This window comes from Berghia stephanieae, chromosome 2 (genome assembly GCF_034508935.2).
Source record: "Berghia stephanieae isolate SIO BIC M18660-M18661 chromosome 2, UCSD_Bste_1.3, whole genome shotgun sequence".
In the NCBI taxonomy this organism is placed as follows: Eukaryota; Metazoa; Mollusca; class Gastropoda; order Nudibranchia; family Aeolidiidae; genus Berghia; species Berghia stephanieae.
The window spans coordinates 36,362,337-36,387,336 of record NC_088361.1 but is presented as its reverse complement, the minus strand read 5'-3'; the positions used below and the strand labels follow the sequence as shown (position 1 = coordinate 36,387,336).

General features: G+C 36.4%; 1 protein-coding gene across 1 annotated transcript in view; it reads left to right on the top strand.

Moving 5' to 3' along the window:
- Positions 1–25,000, top strand: part of LOC144964801 (uncharacterized) — a 165,432-nt gene that overhangs the window by 82,543 nt on the left and 57,889 nt on the right. The window contains exons 3-4 of the mRNA XM_078899434.1: positions 9,748–9,800; positions 21,394–22,195. Coding sequence (XP_078755560.1) covers positions 9,748–9,800; positions 21,394–22,195 — 855 coding nt within the window. The remainder of the gene's footprint in view (positions 1–9,747; positions 9,801–21,393; positions 22,196–25,000) is intronic.

Below are 25,000 nucleotides of genomic sequence, written 5' to 3'. Positions count from 1 at the left end.
TAAACCAGGGGAAAAAAAACCCTAGGGCTTTTATTTAGCGCGATAGCCACTAATAGCGCTCAAAGCGCTTTAAAATTGGTCCCTAGCCAACAGTAACACTTGACACGTAGAACGAGACATGACGCAATTTATTTTCGGACAGATACATCGCTCATTTTACACCTGAGTGCGGTGAGAGATTGTGAGTAAAGAACATTTTCCAAGGACTCAACTATGCGCCGAGCGTGACTCAAACCCAGGACCTATAAAAATGGCCGAATTCGGTTCAATTTGAACACTTTTAAAGTCGAAATTGGCAACAAGGAACTCTGGCTATCTGTCAGCCCTGTTCTTTACAACTTAAACCACAATGATCTGTGGAAATGAAGAGAGTTGCTTTTCTTTTCCTATTGCGTTTTCCTTATATATGAGCTAACGGCAATGTGATAAATTACCTGGTTTTTGGGTCAGATAGTTCGGATTCGAACCTATGTTGTGAGCTCGTAGTTACTTGATTTAATGAATATGCCCAATGCCGATAAATCGTTGATGGACTCTAAAACAGAAGTATCGCCTTTTTCTTAACGTGATGTGTTACAAAAAGGCATTGAAATAGAGACTCAAGTCACTTTTTTCTATTTCACATATTATAACTACTTCTAAGATCAGATACATCATATTCATATCTATAAGGCATACTGTAATACTGAGCGGCTTTTTAGTCTTGTGTTTTTTTACTGTTTTTGGACCAATAGGTCCCGGGTTCGAGTCTCGATTTGAGCAGTGCAAAATTGAGTCCTTGGTAAAGGCTCTATTGAGCTTTTTGAGCTTTTTTATATAGCGCAATATACACTAAATGTGCTCAAAGCGCGTTACAAAGAGTCCCTGGTCAACAGCAACATTTGACATTGTAGGACGGGACACATTCTTTCACGGTACTCAAGTCGTGTTAAATGAGTACTTGTCCGTTAACAGTGTAATTCCTGTCGGAAAACAATTGCAATATCGTCTTACAGGCGTCAAGCCTTGTGGTGCATGTTAAGTGTTGCTGTTGGCTAGGAACCCCTTATAAAGCGATTTGAGTTCGTTTAGGGATACGCTAAACATTATAAAATCTTTGTTAATCCTCTTTAAAACTGATAAAAAATATTCACTCACATACCTAACATTTTCACGGGTTTGTTGAGCCAGCGCGCTGTATATTTATTTCACCCTGAGGACCACATTGAACCAAATTTTGAATTCATACAGTAGGTACCAGTCGCCTCTTAGATATCACATTGTACTTATGTACTAGCACTCTTACACTATCAATCATTGTCAAAAGCCAGGTGAGAATTCAAACCTGAGCGGATTGGTATAATAATAAGGGTTAAATACCTCGCCAAGGGACATGAAGCCAGAGTTTTGCAGTTTTGTACCAATCCGGTCCCTGAGCATCTTCAACACCGTTTGAATTTATAACAGGACCCAGATATCATACTGGAAATTTATTTTGCGTTGTGAAGCTATGTGGTCTAGTGGCATGACACTCGCCTTTGGATCGGAAGGTCCTGGGTTCGAGTCTCACAGTGATTCTGAGTGGCGCATAGTTGACTCCTTGGAAAGGCTCTTTACTCAAATTCTCTCACCGTACTGAGATGTAAAATGGATAGCTGTCCACTAACAGTGTGGTCTCCATCGGAAATAAATTGTAATATCGCCTAACAGGCGTCATGTCTCGTTCTACATGTTAAATGTTGCTGTTGGCTAAAGGACTGCTTGTAAAGCGCTTTGAGCACCTTAAGTGGATATTGCACTATATAAAATCACAAGTTAAGTTATATGTATCCTTTAAACTCCATTGTCTTTAATCCCTTTTTTCTCTCACTCTCTATATCTCCATTCCCCGTCCATTCTAAGCTGCAAGTTCTCTACACTCTCTTAAATCTCTTTCTTCCCGTCTTTACCACTCTCTGCATCTCTCTTTTGTGGTATCTTTGTAAATACAAATCTCTCTCTCTCTCTCTCTCTCTCTCTCTCTCTCTCTCTCTCTCCTCTCCCCTTCCTCCTCCTCCTCCTCTTCCTCCTCCTCCTCCGCTTTCTTCTTCTTCTTCTTCTTCTTCTTCTTCTTCTTCTTCTTCTTCTTCTTCTTCTTCTTCTTCTTCTTCTTCTTCTTCTTCTCTATATAAATAAGCTCTCCCTTAGCATCTCTTTTCACTGTGATGTGTATTCCTTCCGTTCAATAACCATTTTCCGTATGTATAATATTCCTAAGTGGAAAGGGCCATTCATAGTCTGTTATTATGACTGTTAACTACCTGGATTGTTCTCGTAAAAGAGAAATGCAATGCGTAGGTACTCCTTACAAGACACATTAATTTTCATTTTGGACATAGAACTACTGTACTTAATGATCCGCTCGTCAAACTTAATTAGGAGATAATAAAGGGGGGGGGGGGGGGGGGGGGGGGGGGGGGGTATTGCAAAGGCAATACAGGTTTTTGCACTTACACTTTGAGGACTGCGATTCGTATGACATGATTGTAAATAAGCATCTCCAATTTAACCTGGACAAACCTCTATTGTTTACCTACCTTTCGCCGCTGCACTGAGATAACATCAGGGTTGACATCGTCTTTTCTTTTCTTTTCAAGATATGCCCCATATATGGAAATTACCCTGGAGAATTAGTAAAATTTTGATTTTTATTGTAAATTATCGTCAAATAGTTAACGTTTCGGTGCTGATCTTTCCTTGTGAATGTGTAGAAAAACCTTATCTATTCGTCTACGCTCCATTTTAACCTTGACCCTTAAGTAATGGTCAGCATTTTGTGTTGAGGCAAACTCAAACCTGGTATCTCTTGGTAAGGAGATGGATTTTGTCAGAATTATATGGTAAAATTGCGCAACTTGTATGACATTCAAACAGTGGATCAACGAATTCCCTTGATCAGTTGTCTGCCGTACTCTGGAAAGACACGTATTTAAAATTTTGATAAGAAAACTCGTCCTTCAAATATCGACCCATATGAATGACCTTCATCTTGGCAAAAACTCTCAAACCTGAGACTTTGCGAGGTTCCAGGTTTGAGAGTTTTTTCCAAGATGAGGGTCGTTTAAATTGGTCGTTATTTTAAGCACAAGTTTTTCTGACCAAATTTTTCTAGAGTACGGCAGTTAACTGTTAATGGCATTGTAAGAAAATGCCAGGTTCCGTTATTTCTAAACCACCCAGGGAAATCCTAAACGTCTACATCGTATGTTTTCACTAATTACATCGAAACCTACATTCCGTTTGACTGTTAGTCTATATTATTTCTTTGAGATTCAAGCAGCAACCATTTCATTATTTACTCACGTTATATATATTCCAGCAATCTGTTTCTAAAAATGATGTATACACTCTGGACCATCATTGTGGGTGACTAAACTCACCAAGCGATCGAAATAACTCGAAGAAGTCCACGGATAAAACTCAATGAGTTCTCTCCACCGTTCTGCTCTTGTACTACTTAACCTATTTTATAACGGCATTTTACGCCTTGTTCAAGTGTTTCCGAAGCGCCCTTCAACTGTCTAATCAAAAGAAACTCCTGATTATGACCAGGGGACGTAATTGCTGGTTGAAACAAAAGCGAAACCCATTTATTGATTGCCATCGCGTCCAACAATGGCCACTGTCGAACTCCCATCTCTGAAACAGTTTATTACATTAGTGAGAGCACACGAGTTTTATTAACGCTTGACACAAACAACGTTAGCCTTGGGCGGACAAATCTGTTGTTATTTGAATAATAATTGTTATGCAAGGTAAAAAAGCCCTTTTCAAATAAACGGCGATAAATCATTTTCATCCTCGCGCTGTCAAAACGTCTTTGTCATTTTGGCCAGAAAATTTACTTCTTTCATCGAAAGATTTCTCGAAACTCGATGGAGTAAAATAGCCAATTTGTCCAAAAAATTGTAAATCTTAGACTTCTCAGAAAGTTAAAGATTCCTTGACTCTTTGGGAATCATCTTCTTTATCTATATTATATGAAGTAGATGTTGTCTTGGCCATTGGGAAATAGATGTTTTGTCAGAGTGCTGTTACATTGTAAAATCAAAGGTCACCACAATAACTTCTAAACCATCATCAATACCACAAAGTTAGTCATCTCTGCCAATTTCTTTTCCAATGCAAGTATTCCATTTGATGTCAAACAGTCTTTATGTCGGGAACTTTTTTGTTGTTGTTTTATTTAATTTTTGACGAAGACACGTTACATGTTATAATTTATTAGGTGTAAAGGATATCGCTTCTAAAAATGAAAAAAAAACCCAAAAAAACTACTCCTGGAAAAATAATAATAATAATAATAATAATAATAATAATAATAATAATAATAATAATAATTAATAATAATAATGATATGATGATGATGATGATGATGATGATGATGATGATGAGGATGATGATAATAATAGCACTAATAAAAAAATAATAATGATAATAATAATAATAATAATAATAATAATATAATAATAATAATAATAATAATAATAATAATAATAATAATAATAATAATAATAATAATAATACTAATAATAATGATATATGATAGTTGTATGGCGCATTAAAAAATTATAGTATTTTAACATATAGTAAAATAGATAGTATTTATATAAATTTGTATATAACACTCAATCTCACACTTTCGGTCAATTTGGTTATAATATCAATTTTTGACATCCTGTTCACCCTGACAGAATACCGGTTACAGGTGATGGGTGACACTTTGCTTATTTTACCCGTTCAGTCCATTAAAGTTAAACACAGGGGTTGCTCAATCGTACTTTACCGAAGTTGAAAGTAAATACGATTTTTGAAACACTGTTTGATCTTGCATAAGAATTTCAAGCACTTTCAAAGAGGTTGACCTTAATCGTCGGTAGTTTCCATTTCGGTAACCCTTAAGACATACGTGCTGTTATAAACCGAAAGGAGTGCTCAGAAAAGGAGACAGGCCTTTTTTTAAATAGACACGTAGAAGTGATTCAAGATCACTGAGGAGACACTCTGACACATTTATTGACATGTTCTAATATTGGATTTTTGGGAGTCTGACGTTTGGAAAATCGATCGAGTTTCTAATGCCAGTGTGACCTTGGGAGGGCTTGTATTGGAAATGCGTAGAGAAATTCCAAACATCAACCGTAAGGGATTTCACAACCCTGTAATTAAAAACATATAAAAAATTCTATTTGGAAAATGTGACTCCTAGCCTCGAACTGTTTTTATGTGATATTTATTATTATTATTAATTATGTCGATGTGAACCAGATTTTAAAATTAATATTATTTGAAATATGATGTCATATTGAGTTAGTCACTTTTATAAACCATATCAATTGCCCTCAATAAAATTTACAAAAATAAATCAAATTTTAATAGTTTTAATGTATTTCCAGTGTTTACCAGCCGATTCCCTACCCTCATTTAGAGGATGGGTAAGAAAAAAAATACTTTTAAAATGTATGTAGATGCCTTTTGTCGATTTTTCATTTCAACTGAAGTAGCGGCCTGGTGATAATACCAAGTATTAGTGCAAATCTAATATTATTATAAGCGCGTTGATGTTTCGACGAAAGGCGCTATATAAAATGCTTATTGTTATCATTATTATTATTATTATTATTATTATTATTATTATTATTATTATTATTATTATTATTATTATTATTATTAGTATTGTAGTATTAATATTGTCTCATGAAAATAATATATAAGGGTATTAAAAGATAGATCAGGCCCATACAAGTAGTTGTCATTATAATTATACAGTCGCCTAGGTATTCCATGAACGAATATAATCAATCCTCCAAACAACCGTATGGTGTCAATAGAAATCACCCATGTTATCAAAGATGAGCAAATTGGGGGTTAATAATTGTGCTGAAGGTAAACATTGAGCCTGATGTTCGGCTCGAACCCATGACCTTCCGAGTAACAGTGCGATGCCTTAAATACTCGACCATCTTGTCTGAATAATAGCATTAACGTAAACAAAAGTGGGCCTTGGTTTAGGGCAATATCAACTGAATGCGATCAAGGCAAAGCGTTTTACAAGGAGACCTTAGCAAAGCAACACCACTGAATATTGGGCGAGATAAACAGTAAGCTAAAGTACTTCGAAAAAAATACGTTTCTAAGATTTTGTCTAAAAATATCGACATTCAAATATCGATTTAAAATAAAAGTCCCAGGTTTGATGTTTTTTGAGAAGATGAGGATCATTTTAACGGCGAATATTTGAAGGACGAGCATTTTAGACACAATTTTTGGAAAAGTATTTTCTTTTAGAGTACGGCAGTAAGGCGTCATTTAAATTTCTTTTCGACAGAATCAACACTTTGACCGGCACATTATTCATTTCACCTCCTGAGTAAAGTGAGAAAATGTGGATTGTCGACCTTTACCCAAAGACTTCAACTTTTGATTCAGATGTTACATGCCGAATGTCATACCAAAACGACAGAATTTTTGTTTTGATATTTACTTGCATGTAATCGAACTGTGAAAAAGCATCTTGCAATGATGGGTTTTAATGCATTAAAAAAACAGTTTCAAACAATTTAAAAGCGTGAAAAAGATCAATATATTTCTTTTTGAATACCAAACACATCAAATATGAATGCCTCTTCTCGCTGTCAAAATATTTTCTAAGAGCTGAGTTCATTGTAATCGGAGTTGAAAAAAAAACCCAGTGGTACTTTAGACCAATAAAGTAATGTTTGCTGGAGATTACTCCGGTTCCTGTTACGCCAATGAAACAAACACTTTTGATACCATGTGGATAAGGCGCTAGTCTATCGAAAAGGACTTGTAAGGTTGTGTGTGTATGTGTGTGTGTATTTGTGTGTGTGTGATATTTATAAAGATAACACAGATTACCTTTAACATTTATTGTCAGATGAAGACAAATGCTAAAGGAAAGACTTTTGAAGATAGATAGATATATAGTGAAAGAGAGAAAGAAAGAAAAAGAGAGAGAAAGAGAAAGATAGATAGATAGATAGATAGATAGATAGATAGAGAGAGAGTATAGATAGATAGATAGATAGATAGATAGATAGATAGATAGATAGATAGATAGATAGATAGATAGATAGATAGATAGATAGATAGACAGATAGATAGATAGATGGATGGATATAGAAGGTTGAAGTGTGGGATGATGAAATGAAATTTGTAGATTTATAGCCGTCATAATAAATTGGGTATTTGAGATGTAGATAAATTGATATGTAAGGATTTATAGGTAGGTAGGGCAGTGAGAAGGAGAGGGAGAGAGGAGAGAAATAGAGAGAGAAAGAAAGAGAGAGAGAGAGAGAGAGAGAGAGAGAGAGAGAGAGAGAGAAGAGGGGGAGAGAGAAAAGAAAAATAGAGAGACAGACACACTCACTGACACAGAGAGAGAGAGAGAGAGAGAGAGAGAGAGAGAGAGAGAGAGATAGAGAGAGAGAGAGAGAGAAAGGAGAGAGAGAGATAGAGATAGAGAGAGAGAGTGAGTGAGAGAGAGAGAGAGAGAGAGAGAGAGAGACTGCTCTAGGACTACTCGATAAGATATTTTATCAAAACAGTCAATCAAGCAAGAAATCTAAATTTACCGCCCACCACTCCATATAAAATAAATTAATATTCAATGTAACAAGAAGGGACAGGTGAACCTCTCGACTACGCCTCTGGACACTGTATTATTATCCTATCAAATATTCAAAGCTGCATAATAAATCTAGATTTTCGAACTCGATAACCATTAAATTTTTATTTAATAATTGAAATGTTCAGCACTGTATGACCTTTTCTGATTTAAATGTGCTGTAATGAATGTTGTCGATTTATAACCAACACAAAACAGATACGTATAAAGAAATCGTCGTGCTGAGGAAGAGAGCGACAAGTAGCTGTTAATTAATAACGACTTTCATGCTTTGTCGAATTCTTAAAATCCCAATATTTTACCCCCCACCCCCACAAAAAAATTGAGTTTTTATATAGCGCAATATCCACTAAACGTGCTCAAATCGCTTTTTAAGGGGTCCCTGGCCAACAGCAACACTTAACATTTGGGACGGGACATGAAGCCTGTTAGGCGATATTACAATTTTACGGACAGAGACAACGCTGTTAGCGGCCATGTACTCATTTCACACCTGAGTACTGTGAGAGAATGTGGGTAAAGAACCTTTTCCAAGGACTCAACTATGCGTCGAGCGAAGCTCGAACCTAGGACCGTCCGATCCGAAAGCGAGTGTCATACGACAAGACCACATAGCCGCACAAGAACATCAAAGAATTAAAAGTGACCCGTCTTCCCGAAAGAGATGAGGATTTGACTTTATCATTTCCTAATTCCAAACTTTGGAGCTCAAAAATAGTTTGGCATAGAAACTATGAAATGGCATATTGGCATTATTTTGTCATTTTTTTCACCAATCGTTCAGAGAAAATCATCGTTAATCTCACAAAATTTTAATCTTAGTCTGAAAAGACACGATGCAATCTTTTATTAAATCGACACAATGACTAGCAGCAGAAAGGGGGTAGGGAGATGTATTTCCACTTTTATTTGCATTGTAGAAGACAAAAAAAAATGATGTCTGGAAATGTTTGGCATTTAGAAATTAAATGTCATTTTGCATTTTTCCTTCACTTGTTTGGCATTTTTTCATCACTTGTTTTTCAATATCGCAACCCCGTTGCTAGGATTTTATATTATGCAAAATGTGTGCCAATGGCGTGTTATTTTTTAAAATCTTTTGCTTGCTCCAACGTTCCCAATCCCCGCAACCGATAAAGGGATACAACTCCTAATCTACTGGCCATACATTTTTTAGAATAAATTTTTCTTGAATTTTCCTTTCTGTTTTGGCTTGCAAGGTATCATGCACACCGTTTCAGTTTTTCATCAGTTTGGCATATAAATATAAATATAAATATAAGAGAGAAAAAAGAAGAAAAAGAGAGAGAGAGAAAGAGAGAGAGAGAGAGAGAGAGAGAGAGAGAGAGAGAGAGAGAGAGAGAGAGAGGGAGAGAGAGAGAGAGAGAGAGAGAGAGAGAGAGAGAGAGAGAGAGAGAGAGAGAGAGAGAGAGAGACTGATTTAGGACTATTTAGTAAGATATAATTTTTAAAAAGCAGTCAATCAAGCTAGAAATCTAAATTTACTGCATATAGATAATAACACAAATATAACCCATGTTTCATATTTTATACTATTAAGTCATTTTTAGCACCGTAATCGCCGCGAAATTATTCCGTTTTAATACGATGGGTTAACATGCCTAGTAGAAAGGAAGTGGTCAGTCACCCTTTGACGTCATCATCATCACGATACCCTTTGTTTTGATATTTCCATACAATATTTTCAACAATGAGATTTACGCGATTTAAGTCACACACTGTTATTTAATCCAATGACAAGTATTCAGCTCTCCTTCTCTTTGTGAACCAACATTTATTTTAAGCGCGGTTCGCCACTGACTAATCCTCTTCGGTTTGATGGTTGTTTCAAAACTGAATACGAAGTCCGTGGGTGTTTTGACCAAGACGTCAATTTCCTTTTCTCCTTACGTTGGTAGACCGATTGAATTCTATATTGTCATGTCTTCAGAATGAGAGGCTAAAGCATTTATTTTTAGAGCGGTTGTTTTGAAAAGTGCATTCAGCGGTCAACTCCTTGTGCCTAAGACTTGTGTATATTCGACCGAAGGAATAATATTAGATTTCTTCTTTTTCCACAGAAGTCGCCGCAAACGTAAAATGCAGGAACAAGAGGTAAAAAGAAGGATACGAGGTAAGGGCATAATTGTGTATACTTATTGAGCTTTTACAAGAATTATTGGTGCATACTATTTCTTTCAACTACAAATGTTGGTGTTGTCAATATTGGGCAATGACACTAATTTTTTCCCCGAGTCAGTTAGTTTTGATGATGAATAGTAAGAGAGACAAGAGGAGGAGAGGGTGAAAAGATGGAGAGAAAGAGAGAAGAAGACAAACTATCATAAAGATAATGAAGATGACGAGAGGAGAGGAATAATGAAGAAAAAAGGAAGAGGTGTGGTGGTAGTGGTACTAGTAGTAGTGGTATAGTAATAGTAGTAGTAGTAGTAGTAGTAGTAATAATACTGATGATGAAAATAATAATAATATTAACAATAATAATAATAATAATAATAATAATAATAATAATAATAATAGTAGTAGTAGTAGTAGTAGTAGTAGTAGTAGTAGTAGTAGTAGTAGTAGTAGTAGTACTAATAGTAGTAATAATAATACTGATGATGAAAATAATTATAATATTAATAATAATAATAATAATAGTAGTAGTAGTAGTAGTAGTAGTAGTAGTAGTAGTGGTAGTAGTGGTGGTAGTTGTAGTAGTAGTAATATTAGTAGTAGTAGTAGTAGTAGTAGTAGTAGTAGTAGTAGTAGTAGTAGTAGTAGTAGGAGTAGTAGTAGTAGTGGTGGTGGTGGTGGTGGTGGTGGTGGTGGTAGTAGTAGAAGATTAGGAAAATGAGAAGGAGGAGAGGAGGAAGAATATATAAATACATGAAGTTTAATGCAATCTTAAATGGATTATATTACGACCATTACGACCTTCTGTCAACAACATGCTTAGATCTAATATAAGATCACAATGTTATTGTCAAGAAGAAGAGAAGAATTAAAAGCCGCATTAAATTTGATCTTTACCTTTTCGTTTTAGATTTATGAGTCTGAATAATATGTATCAAATAATTCTTTTCGTCAACGGATAAACTCGTGCGCAAAAGCAGGTATAGGTGAAATGCAGGTAAAGCTGGTATGTTAGTTAGGCCAGGGTTGGAGGGATGTTTACATCTCATCTAAGTTTTAGGTTACAATTTTTGTAACTTCTCAACTATTTGTGACACATCGTCTCTAAACAGTATTAAATCAGGGTGATATTGACAGTGAAAATTCAATTTATAGTCAATGATATGGAATTTGAGTTAAGTTTATCTGCTTGTTTCAACATGCAAGTATTAGCAGGTCTGACAAACGAGCGCAATTATGGGCCTGGTTTAATACTGTTGTCATGGACAATATTTTGCTTTGGTTTGAGATTATTTCCAATACAACAATGAGCCCATAACCATTTGGGTTATCAGACCCGTATATACATATACGTAGTTTCATAAAATGACACAAAACCCATCTCATTTTCATTTCTGATCATTCCTGTTTTTACTTTGCTACTTGGCACCTACCTTGCACCTATATATATAGTACCGTTTTGAGGTGATGCGTCACATTTAGAGAAAATTTTCAGTCAGAGAAAATACTTGATTCTTATAGCCATGCGTTATAGGAAAAATAAACATATTTTCATGTTGATACTTTGAAACGTAATGAATAAAAATGAATATAACAGCTTTTAAAAAGAGCAAAATACCCATTTTAAAACAAAATTGAGCTTTTTATATAGTCCAATATCCACTAAACGTGCTTGGGGTCCCTGACCAACAGCAGCACTTAATATGTAGGACGGACGAGACATGACGCCTATTAGGCTATGTTACAGTTTTATTTTACAGAGACAATGCTGTAAACGGCCGGGTACTCGTTTTACACCTGAGTACGATGAGAGAATGTGAGTAAAGAGCCTTTTCCAAGGACTGAACTATGCGCTGAGCAAGGCTCGAACCCAGGACCTTTCGATCCGAAAGCGAGTGTCATACCACAAGATCACATAGCCGCGCAAACATTGGACATTTTTTCAGGCTCAAATGTCAATTCAATATTCTTTTTCTTGCGGACAAGACATGCACATACGCTGTCTGTCTGGAATCTAAGCGATGTAGGCCTATTGGTTTTTTAAAAAAAGTTTTTGTCATTGGATGAAGAAGGGCTTTAAGCCTGAAACGTTTCGTGTTTGGAACATTATTGTTTTTCGTAAGTAGTATATTCATTTTTGTTTACTGGTTTGTTTTCGACAATCCACAGCTTCTAGCAGCTTAGTATCACTTGTATGTGCGACTATGTGGTCTAGTGGTATGACACTCGCTTTGGGATCGGAAGGTCCTGGGTTCCAGCCTCGCTCGGCGCATAGTTGAGTCCTTGGAAAAGGCTCTTTACTCACATTCTCTTACCGTACTCGGGTGTAAAATGAGTACCTTGCCGTTAACAGCGTTGTCTCTGTCCGAAAAAATTGTAATATCGCCTATCAGGCGTCATGTCTCGTCCTACATGTTAAGTGTTGCTGTTGACTAGGGACCCTTTGTAAAGCGCTTTGAGCACGTATAGTTGATATTGCGCTATATAAAAGCCCAATTTTGTTTTAATTTTAAGAAGGCCAATTCAAAGATAACGAAAAGTAATTCATTCAACTTAGATTAGTATGATAAATCTGACGAACGCTGGCAAGACTCTGCTTTTGTTTCTATGTAAAAACTGGAAAGATTAACGTCTTGTCGGCAATCAGGAATTCTGAGGTTTGATCCATCGGTCCATAACTGAGGCAGTCGGATTTTTTGGAATGATTTATAATTTATAATTTTCTCTCTGACTTGTTCAACACTGTTCAGGACATCACTTTTTGTTGATTCAATGAAAACATTCTCTCCAGTTGCAACACATCTAAATTCGAAATAAGCTGAAATCACACAAATTTACTGAATTTTCCTTTCATGTGAAAATCGGAAGAGTATGATTCTATTAACTCTTTTATCATGCACAACTTCCATGTAATATTTGACCAATATTGGAAATTATATTGTTGAACTGAGCGCAAAACAACTTCACCTTTAATTTATCGTGTCAGTAGATACAAAGATACAACCAAGGATATACGGGGCCACAAAACAGACGCAGTTCGAAAGTAACATCGGGACCCCCCAAGGAGATAGTCTGAGCCCGATTCTGTTCACAATATACTTAGAACACGCTCTGAAAGAAGTTCGAAAAGTCATTCCAAAACCAACGACTCATATTGAGAATGCAATCCCTAGAGAAATCGCCTATGCAGATGATGTCGATTTTATTGGATCAACACCAGCAAATATAGACATCATACAAAATACCCTCATGAAATATAACCTCCAAGTCAATGCCAATAAAACCGAATTTACAACAATATCGAGGAACAAAGAGGAATGGAAAAGAACAAAGAAAATCGGCTCACTAATTGGAGACACCGAGGATGTACAAAGAAGAAAACAGCGATCAAACGCCGCACTCAGTAAACTCACCAATGTATGGATTAGAGGTGACAAAATAAAGAGAAAAACCAAACTGAAACTGTACCATGCTCTTGTAAAACCGGTACTTCTGTATAACTGCGGCACTTGGGCGTTGACAAAATCCGAAGAAGAACATCTGGATGCCTTCCATCGCACACAGCTAAGAAGGGTACTGGACATCAAATACCCCAAAAAGATCTCAAATGAATCACTCTATAAGATCACAAAAGAAAGACCAATCTCCCTTGACATTTTACAACAACGATGGCAACTTTTCGGTCACATACTACGCAGGGACAAAAACATACCAGCAAACCAAGCCATGTCGGGATACTTCCAAAAACACGGGAACCTTTTCAGAGGAAGACCGATCACAACACTCCCTGTGATCCTAAACAAAAACCTCACAACACTTGGACAAAGCATTAGTCTCATAACGGCAGGGGACCTTGAAAATCTGAGAACCCTAGCAGAGGACCGGCAATATTGGAGACACCTCACACAGGAAATACTGGAAACAGCCAAGGCGACCCGATCTTTCGGTCGAGACGCGAAAGGCATCTAAGTAAGTAAGTCAGTAGAATGTCGTTTGTGAACAGCTCTTCTTTTCTATAGCAATTAATCAGTGAGTATCTTACATTACGAGCTTTATTTCATGAGTTATATTAATGCGAGTTTTAACGCGCATCATTACAAGGTTTTGATATAATTGGGGAAACAAAAATCGTAATTTTTCAATGCTTTATCTTACATCACAAGCTTTTAACAACTTGAATTATCCAATCGAAAAATTGTATTCATCACTTTTTATTTCTATTTGACTTCCTAGTAGTGTAGGGCAAATATCAAAAGATTTATGTACTCACATAATAATATTATATAGATATCTAGAGTATGATTTGTGTTTACCGACCGTGTACATATATTGAGGTCTGACATCCGAACCGGCTTATAGTTCTTGTTTAACAGTGTTCTAATGGACAATATTTTGCGTCATTTTTTAAAGTTTTCCATTACAATAATGAGCCCATTAGTAATTGGGTTATCAGACCTGAAAATAAGTGCACGTCGGTGTTGACGCTTGCTCACATTCACGCTCTGTTATTTTATCTTAGAAAATAAATTTAATTCCAAATGGCTGAATAAAATGTGTCCATTGTCTTCGTAAGTTTGATAAAAGATCTAGATGTGATCCACTGCCACAAGTCGGGATGACATAGATACTGAAAATTGGCTTAAAAGACAACAATTTGTGACTTTGAATTAAGTATTTGATTCTGAGGAAAATAGTATGTTGAGAGTTTAACGTCAAAATCGCACTATTTTGCATCTTGTTTGCATTGAAATAATACCGGAGTGTGACTATGCATATCTATTTATAATCTCGCCCTTGACTCTCTCCTTACCAAACCAATTTCCGGATTTTCCTCAAAATGTCAAACCAACATGCACTTATTTGCAGGTCTGATAAACCCGATTCATTATGAGCTCATTGTTGTAATGAACATCTTTAAAAAATGGTGAACAATGTTAAAGTAGGCCCTTGGGTTCGGACACACACACACACACACACATATATATATATATATATATATATATATATATATATATATATATATATATGTGTGTGTGTGTGTGTGTGTGTGTGTGTGTGTCCCGGTCGTATCAAACCGTACCGAAATAAAACATGATTTTTAAAACTCTAATGCAAAGACAGAAAATAACACATGCCATAGATAATTTTCTTCACCAAAACACTCTCCACAACACTTTATTAAGTTCTTCTAACCATAGCAAAAATTTTCTTTAAATTTTGTGATGTACAGAAGAAATCTGAAAGAGAAAAAATGTTGGTTGTTTTGTAACGAGTGTGACGATTTTCCTGTAGTTGGTAAGGAAGGTGTCAAGAAAATTTTTTGAGCTTTCATATATCGCAATATCCACTAAACGTGCTCAAAGCGCTTTACAAGGGTCCCTAGCCAACAGCAATACTTAACATTTAGGACGGGAAATGACGTCTGTGACGCGATATTACAATTTGTTTTCGGACAGAGACAAATGCTCTTAACCGCCAAGTACTCATTTTACACCTGATTACGGTGAGAGAATGTGAGTAAAGAGCCTTTGTGGCGTAGTTGCACACATATATAATGGCTTATGATCGTATAATGGCTTTTTGATAAATGGTAATGATATTCCTTTGCATTGTGTTGCAGATATAATAAGGACTAAAGAGTTCAAGGGCCAATGATGATAATTGAAAGTACAACATCAAGACATTCAATTAAAAGTCCAGATTTCAAGTTTCATTTCTTACTGCTTTATTTCTTGTGATAAATTCGAAATCCAAATCAAATGGTCATAATTCAATCAGTTTCATAAATTCCAAATCCGTAAAATCAGTCACAATGTTAATCCATTTTGCTTATGTAACCATTATCAATATCGGTGGAATATTTCCAAGTCCGTAAATGCAATAAATGATAATGAGCACAAAGGTTTAAAGTAAAAATGTGTAGCTCATAGTGAAGTAGAATCAAAAGGTAGAATAGAATAGAATCGGAAACACTCTGTTTTATCCCCTATTGTAACTGTTCCCACAATTCCGTCAAACCACACCTCCTACTAATTTTGACAGTACCATGTCAACCTAAAATCAACCCCCTTAAAGTAAAAGCGAATCATGCTCAACTCGAAACATTAAAACCCTACATATTCATGCTAAACCCCGCCTTTTATTATATAATATTATTTTTGGAAAACGTCCGATTTTACGTTCAATACGCCCAAATAACAAATAGCAACTATAATTTGATGCTTTTATCTTCAAATACCAAGTAACACCGATCAAAGAAAGTCATTTTCTAGTAGTCACTATAATGACCAGTCATTTAACTTCGGAACGGTAAACTGTCATAAACCCACTAAATAATGACCAAGTTTTACTGATATACAAGCACTGTGAACTCATTGAACCCACTTAGAACTCTTGTGTAACCTTTTACATAAGCTAACTCTCTTACACCTTTTCCAAGGACTCAACTATGCACCGAGCGGAGATCGAACCCAGGACCTTCCGATCCGGAAGCGAGTGTCATACTACTAGACTACATAGCCGCTTAGAGTGTTAAAGACTATCGAGATCTTGACAGCTCATAGAGACAAAATACATTCTGTTATTTCACTGATCTTTTATATTATCTTACACTTCTCCATCGACTTGTTACTTGGGGTGTTTTAGGCTTTTAAGTACTTTTTTATTTCTTTGTCTTGTTCCTCGAGGACATCTCGTAGCCATCAAAACTAGTGTCTGGATTTTCTCATTGTCAACAGATCTGCCATACAGCGACCCCGTATGATGACAAACCCGATTTTACAGGAGAGCCGAAAACTGTTCAAATTTCATCAGCTGACAGAAATAGCAACATACGGTGTTTTAAAATGTTTAAACTTTGTTATTTTTAAGAATTGACTTTTAATATTTTGTGAGTAGATGCAGGGTTTCATTCTGATCACAATGACATAATAAATAATAATAATAATAATGCTGAAAACTTATGTAGCGCTATGACTCCGAGACACCAAACTCTAAGCGCTTAAATTACAAATTACTTTGGCTGAGACATACTCATTCACACACACACACACACACACACACACACACACACACACACATACACGCACAAGCATATTCATAAGCGCAAACACAAACACACACACAACACACAACACAAACCAGAAAGACCTATCTTGCTTCTCATACCATCTACTAAAGACGAAACATATGTTTTAAGCGAACGTTTTAAAATAGACAAATATTCTTTTACATATAAAATGTCTATTCGACCCAATTCGAAGATACAGGGTTTCGTAGTTATATGGCAGAGATCTAGCGGACCCCGGGGAGAGCACGTAGTTTATCCGTACCTACCCCGCCCTCTGAGCGCCGTTTTGAAATATAATACGGTGGAAGATATTTAGTCCATTTCTGTCAATTGCTAAACCAAGAATTTCAAATCGGTTGGAAAATGATCCCGACGTGTACATATAATATGCAGGTCTAACCTCCGAACCCTCTTATGGGACTAGTTTAACATTGTTGTAATGGACACAATTTTGAGTCATTTTGTTGATGAGATTCCCATTACAAAAATGAGCCCATAAGAAATTGGGTTATCAGACCTGCAAATAAGTGGACGTCGCTCCGTACTGTTATCACTATTCATTTTTATATTTGTGAATTTCTCCTTTTGCCGCCAAAATTTATTGAACAAAAATAATAAGAGCTTTGAAAATGAACAGAACACTTAACAAAACATGGTAAAGTGTCATAACTCCCTTTTAACTCATCAATTGAAACAGTAACACAGATATATAGTGCTCTGAAAAATAAACCACGTTTTCTCCAGAAAACTCGTCTTTCAAATATTGATGAATAAAAGTGACCCTCATCTTCTCAAAAACGCTCGAATATGGAATTTTTTCGAAGACAATATATAGATAGACAGACAGAAATATATATATATATATATATATATATATATATATATATATATATATATATAGATAGATAGATAGATAGATAGATAGATAGATGGATGGATAGATAGATAGATAGATAGATAGATAGATAGAAGGGTAGGTAAAATCTGAGACACACAGACAGACAGGCAAACACACAATTACAAAGAAATACAGAAGGGGAGAGAGAAAGAGAGAGAGAGAGAGAGAGAGAGAGAGAGAGAGAGAGAGAGAGAGAGAGAGAGAGAGAGAGAGAGAGAGAGAATAAGAGGGAATAAGAAAGAGATCGATTGTTTTAAGGGTGGAGTCACAAATTTGATGACCTCTACCACTAGTACTACGAATGCAAGGGTCGTCGAGAGCTAGACATAATAATTTAACCTATTTACAGATTTCCGTCCATTTATCTGTCCATTACTCACGTTACTTCTTTGTCCTGAATAATAAATGAACCTAACAGAAGAGGATTTCCTACAGATGGTCATCCTGATTTTCATTGGCTAGTGAAAGTTGATAAGTAAAGGAAACCTATTACTGAAAAAATCAATATAACTATAAGATATATAACACCAAGAGCCTGGTCTACCGTACTCTGGACAAACACATATTTAAAAATTTGGCCAGAAAACTATTCCTTCAAATATCAAACGATTAAAATGGCCCGCATCTTGGCAAAAACGCTCAAACCTGGGGCATTTTGAAACCCCAGGTTTGAGAGTTTTTGCCAAGGTCATTTTAATCGATTATTTGTATTGGAAAAAGTTTTCTGTCCAACGCTTAGAATAAGTGTTATCTATTGTAAGAGTACGACAGAAGTAGTAAGGTTGTAAGCGATATTAATCGAAGTTAGAATGATTACAATGAATGGACACCAGGTTGCAAGCAATGGCGGATGGATTATAATTATTGCAAAGCATTTTATATGTGCAACAACACAACCCCACCCCCCTCCCCCCAAATGAAAAACAAAAAGATGAGCTTTTATATAGCGCAATATTACTAAACGTGCTCGAAGCGCATTTGAAAGGGTCCCTGACCAACAGCAACACAAACAAGACATGACGTCTGTTAGGCGATATTACAATTTTTCCGACAGAGATAACGCTGTTAAAAGCCAGGTACTCATTTTACACATGATTTCGGTGAGAGAATGTGAGTAAAGAGCCATTTCCAATGACTTTACTCTATCCGAACGAGGCTCGAATCCAGGACCTTCCGATCCGAAAGCGAACGACACTCAGGGATGACTGAATACCAGCCTACAAGCAGTGACAATTATCACGAGGCACTTTACATAAGATGCACACAACACACAATTCAAGTATGAATGAGTAACAGGCTTTATCTGCATTTTAAATATTAAATAGAAGTGAGATGTTTAAAAATAAAGAAGTAAATGGTAAAAAAATGAACGAAAGTAAAAATGGACATGATGATAGTAATATGGGTCAAGATCATACCTGCCCTCTTGGAATTGGAAAAATTCGTAGTTTTCAGGGATTATAACAAAGTAGACATTATAACTACCATTAAAAATGACCAATTTGAGTTTAAATACATTCAATAAATGCTTTAAACTCCTTTATAAAATAGCTCTTTCAACAAAGCTACGTTTTAAAGAAGTCTTTTGAATTAAAGATCTTTATATAATTGTCGATTGCCCAAAAATTCGTATTTCTACGAAATGTTCGTAGTAGTAGGCATGTCTCGCTAAGATGCTTCAGGCAAAGGGGAATAATCAATATGATGCCAAGGCAATTGGATTCATAGTCTGATGTCACGTCGCCCAGCAACGGCGGCCATCGTGGTTCTAAACAAAGAAAATAGATCCTTTTTATTTTTCATGCGGGCTAGAACTTTTCATATATCTTGTGATCAGAATGTGTAAAAGTCAAACATGATCAGATTTATATTGTGTTTTTTTCCCCTCTTAATAAGCTTTTATGCTCGTCGAAGAAATATTTCATAAAGGCGTCCGCAATTGTCCGATAGTTTAGAGCCAGTTACCAAGTTACCATGCGTTATTACGAGGGAAGTGACGTCATGTCTGCTGAAGCGTATCAAATGCTGACTTACAAAATTAAGGCAATGTTTTGTATCCCTTTAATCCCTTACTCTCCCATACAATGACAAAACGCCGTCATTCATTATGACCTGTAAATCGTTTTCGTAATAATCGAACGATCAAAATGACCCCCAACTGTTTAAACACGTTTTAGGTCTTTCTAATCGATCGATAATCAGTAAAAGGGATCTGGTGAAAATGCAGAAATATTATTCTCCTTCCATTGTTTGGGTCAAATTTAAAGAGCGAAGTGTTGTTGTTCTCTAACCTTAAATCATAATATATTAATATTTTTACAAAGATAGAATATGACACGGGCTGAAAGCTGAAATAACATATCTGTTACTGCTCGGCTAGGTTTGTGGTTTTACGCCATATTTTATTGAAAGAAATTCAGTCACTTATTATTAAAAACTTTCATTTTGAAGTTTTATAGAAAATAACTATAGCCGCTTGATCAACCAGACGGCTGATAGGAGAAAGGGGGGGGGGGGGGGTGGAGGGGGGGGGGGGTGGAGGGGGGGGGGTTGCCGAGTGGATTAGGCATTGCACTTCTAGTCAGGGTACCCAGAGTTGAGCAACGCTGTCAGCATTTCGTTTGCTTTCTAGCCCCTATTTCGCCTTATTAAATGAAATAACCAGCACATTAAAACTTTTTTAGCTAGAATACTTGTTCTTCAATTATCGATCAGAATGTATAAAAGTCAAAACATGATCAGATTTATAATTATTTTCTCTACTGGATACACTTTTCTGCTCGTCGGGGAAGTATTTCAAAAGGGCGTCCGCCATTGTTCCAATAGCTTAGAACCAGATACAAAGTTACTATGCGTCATTACGAGGGACCAGTGAATATCGTCAGTCTTTCAAGTGTTTTGTTCAACTCGACGTGCACACATTTGCAGGTCTGATAAGCGAATTATGCAATGAGCCAACGACAGGTTTAGATATCATACCTAAAAAAAGTACACGTTAGTACAAATCAATCTCGAATTGTAGATCTTATTGAGATCATATTATTGTGTTTAACTTAGGATCAGGGTTTATGGCTAGTGTCCTGATATTAATCTGCCTGGTATGAATATTTTATAAACTCCTATATAATAGATCGTTGACCTAGATATTTATTCAGAGGTTAGAATATGAAATTGTGAGCATAGAAACACAACTTTCCACACACACAAAAAAAAGGAAAAAGATTTAGGAAATCGTTTTTTTTTTTCACGGTTTATAAAATAAAACTTTCTTCCATGTAGGCATTTATCTTAACTCAATCAATTCAAACGGACATATTTTCGTTTTTAGGCATGTCTCGCTAAGATGCTTCAGGCAAAGGGGAATAATCAATATGAATTGGATACAATAGTTTGATGTCACGTCGCCCAGGAACGGCGGCCATCGTGGTTCTAAACAAAGAAAATCGGTACTTTTAGTAATTATAGAAAGAATATCAGTGCCAGACAAGGTACTTTGTCACAAAATCCACTTGAATGTGTAGCAAATAGTGTATATGTGAACAATCGTTATTTTCAATCTTTATTCTATTATTTTATTTTATTTCAATGATTTTACTTAAACACTCATTGTTTACTTTTCAGGTGATTCTCATTGGTCAAAAGTTCTGCAAGTAAACAACGAAAAAGGTGTCCATAAACACACCAAATGTGTTCGAATATGCCGTGGCTTCAGTCTAGGAGGAACCCAAGGTTGCGGAATCGGATTCACCAGAGGTTTTTCTGGTGGAAATCGGTGTATTTCAAATTTTGCATCGAAAATACGTCTTTGGATGCAATCAAAACGGAGATATGAAGTCTCGCCTGTAGATGAAAACTCGGAGAGAAAAGGTGGATGCAGCGAAAACGACAGACTTCTATCAGGAGACATATCGCGAAGTGAGGAAAACTCTTTATCAACTTCGAAAAATGAATCTGGGAAAGAGGAATACATAGTTATTCTTAGCAATCTCCACCCAGAGCTAAGAAGATCAAATGCCTCCCTTGGTGATCTTGCCCAACATCATCTCCCTGCCACAAAAAATTCCCAAAACGTTCATCCACAAAAACGAAAATTTTCCAAATCAAAGCTAGCAGTAGGAGCCACAATCTTCACTCAATCTCGAGAAAAAGATGGGCTGGTTTGTTCCTTGGATAGCTCTAAACAGCGAACAAGTGTGCTTAAACAAGCGGCAGTTGACATCAATATTGAATTTGCCGATCCACGACCTGCCCTTGAGCGATCCCTCCCTTTACCTGTAAATAAACTCAGTCCTCCAGAATCTGAATCCAAGAATCAGATCATAACTCCGGCTACCAGGTCACTGTCAAGAAGCCAACAGCTTCGTCAGTCAAGGAATAAGTACATGAAGTTGTTACAACAAGCTGGCCAACTGAGCCCCGGCAGGTAATATCATTAAAATAATTGAATCTCTGTACACGGTTAATCATTATGCTTTGAGCATTATATCAGCGAAATGTTGGCCTTCAGAAAGAAAGAGATATAATAAAGAGACACGAGCACAGTTCAGACAGTCCAGATAGCTTAGTCAGTAGAGCTGTCTCTTCACAAGCAAAGGGATAGATATCGATAGTCGATATCTTTCCACCCTCGCCCTCACCACCCAGCGATGATTGAGTTGTAGAATCAGTTAGATTTAGCGGAAAGTACTTTTGCAATAGATTGCGTCTCATCCAATGGATAACAAATAATTGGTTTTGTCAGTTTATGGCTAGAGAAACCGTTAAAATGTCGGTTCCTTGGAGAATATCACATTTTCCCCCAGAAATAACAAGTTTCCTTAAATAGTAACCAGTAGTTTTATACCAAAAAAAAAAAAAAAAAAAAAAAAGGAAAAAAAAAAGAAAAGAGAAACTTCTCTTTAACATAATATAACTAAGATAATAATTGCATATTTAGTTTACAAAAAAGCGGTCTGCTAGTTAAGAATAAAATTATACCTATGTATGCACAGATATATACATATACACACAAACACACACACACTCACACACACATACACACACATATACATATTTAATGAGAGACAGGGTGAATATGTTTCCATGTGTGTGTTTGAGTGAGTGTCTGTTGTGAGAGAGAGAGAGAGAGAGAGAGAGAGAGAGAGAGAGAGAGAGAGAGAGAGAGAGAGAGAAGACACACACACACACACCCAAACACAGAGAGACAGAGAGAACGAAGGTTTTACAGTGAAAGATAGGGTCTGTGTCTGTGTATGTGTGTGTAGGTGTGTGTGTATGTGCACGTTTGTGTGTAAATCGTAAACACTGGACATTTCTTTTCACATACATTATATCAAGAAAGACATCGTGTTTATAGATTTAAATCATGTAATTTAACCCCATTGAATTTCAATTCCGTTTAAAGAAGATGTCCGTCATTCCTTAAGGAGAGAGAGTGGAAAAGAAAGATAGATAAAGAAAGAAAGAGTGAGAGAGACACACACACACACACACAAACACACACACACAGAGAGAGAGAGAGAGAGAGAGAATGTGTGTGTATGTGAGAGAGATAGATAGATAGATAGATAGAGAGAGAGAGAGAGAGAGAGAGAGAGAGAGAGAGAGAGAGAGAGAGAGTCAGCGACGATAAGTTAATTTTCCAGGACATTTCTATAAAGGGTAGAATCTGCCTTCAATGATTATGTTAATATTTCACAGGATTTAAGGATTTAAGCTGTAAATACTCACAGACAATAATCTTTAAGGACCTTTCAAAGTTGGAAATATTCACAAAGGGACAATCAGACTCTTTCAATAACATTCTTGTTTTTCCAATGTAGTAAATGTCTCCAAGTTTATTTTTGGATGCTTTGAACTACGTAATAATGGAACGTATATATATATATGTGTGTGTGTGTGTGTGTGTGTGTTTGTGTGTGTGTGTGTGTGTGTGTGTGTGTTAAACGAAGGACGTTATACGTTTGCAATTCCAAAATCATAAATCCATCTTTGAGAAAGCTATTTATGGTACAACTATTGTGACAATGCAATAAATTACGTCCTTCTTTCCCTTCCATAGATTAGAGTTGTCAGATTGTTTTATTTACGCCTATGTCATTATTTGGTTACAAAAACCGTAATACTGCGGGTGATGAGTTCCATCTCAGAATTTTAGCATGTTGAATCTCAAGCTTTTATGTTGATTTTATGGGTGCAAAATGCATATTGTTGCCTTTATTTCGAAGGCTAAAGTCAAGAAGTGATTTGCGGTTTTAGCCTCCGAAAACATACGTATTAAAATATTTGGCCTGAAAACCCGTCCTTCAAATATCGATCAATTTAAATTACCCTCATCTTAGCAAAAACCAAACAAAACAAAACAAAACAAAAGCATAAAGAGGGGCGTAAATGACTTAAGATAATAAATCATATGAATGGCTTTTAGTAAAAATGTGCTTTGGATCGCAAACTCAATAAAAAGATAAATATAAAGCTTTAAAAATCCCTGAACATTCAAATAGAGCAACATCAAGTTGACGTGCTCAAAGCACTTTGCAAGGGGTATCCCTCGTGGGGGCGGGGGCGTACACTCCTCTAAGCTTGGTGAGAAGTTGCCAGGCTTTGATACCAGTAAGAGGAGACACTGGGTGGCTGCGAATCGGCTTCGGTCGAGGAGCTGCCTAATAGCAAGTAAGTGCGCTTCATCAGTGGAGACTTTCCACCTGTCCCACATGTACCCGATGTGGGCAAGAACCCGAAACGGCAGAGCATCTAGTTGAACGGTGTGTTGTGACGATGCTACCGGTGGGTTCGCGACGGTGCACGAGTGCGGACCGGACTTTGCTGATTGGGTCGATCGTCATAACATAGTAGTGTGAGAACCATAAGAGGCTGCTGCTGCAAACAGCACCGACATTCAACATGTAGCATGAAACATGACGCCTGTAAGGCGAGGATACATTTTTGTCCCGACAAAGACAACACTGTTAACGGCAATATACTCGTTTTACAGCTGAGTACGATGTGACAATGTGAGAAAAGGGACTTATCCAAAAACTCAAATTTGCGCCGCTCAGAGCAGAACTCGAACCTAGTAACTACTTGACCAATGGCAAGTGTCTTATTACTGGAACAAAGCCTCACAGAAAAAAGAAATAAACAAACAAACCAACAAACAAAATACGTTTCTTGCTCAAATCGTTTTTCAGTGAACTCAAATATTGTCTATAAACTGTAATACGATGTA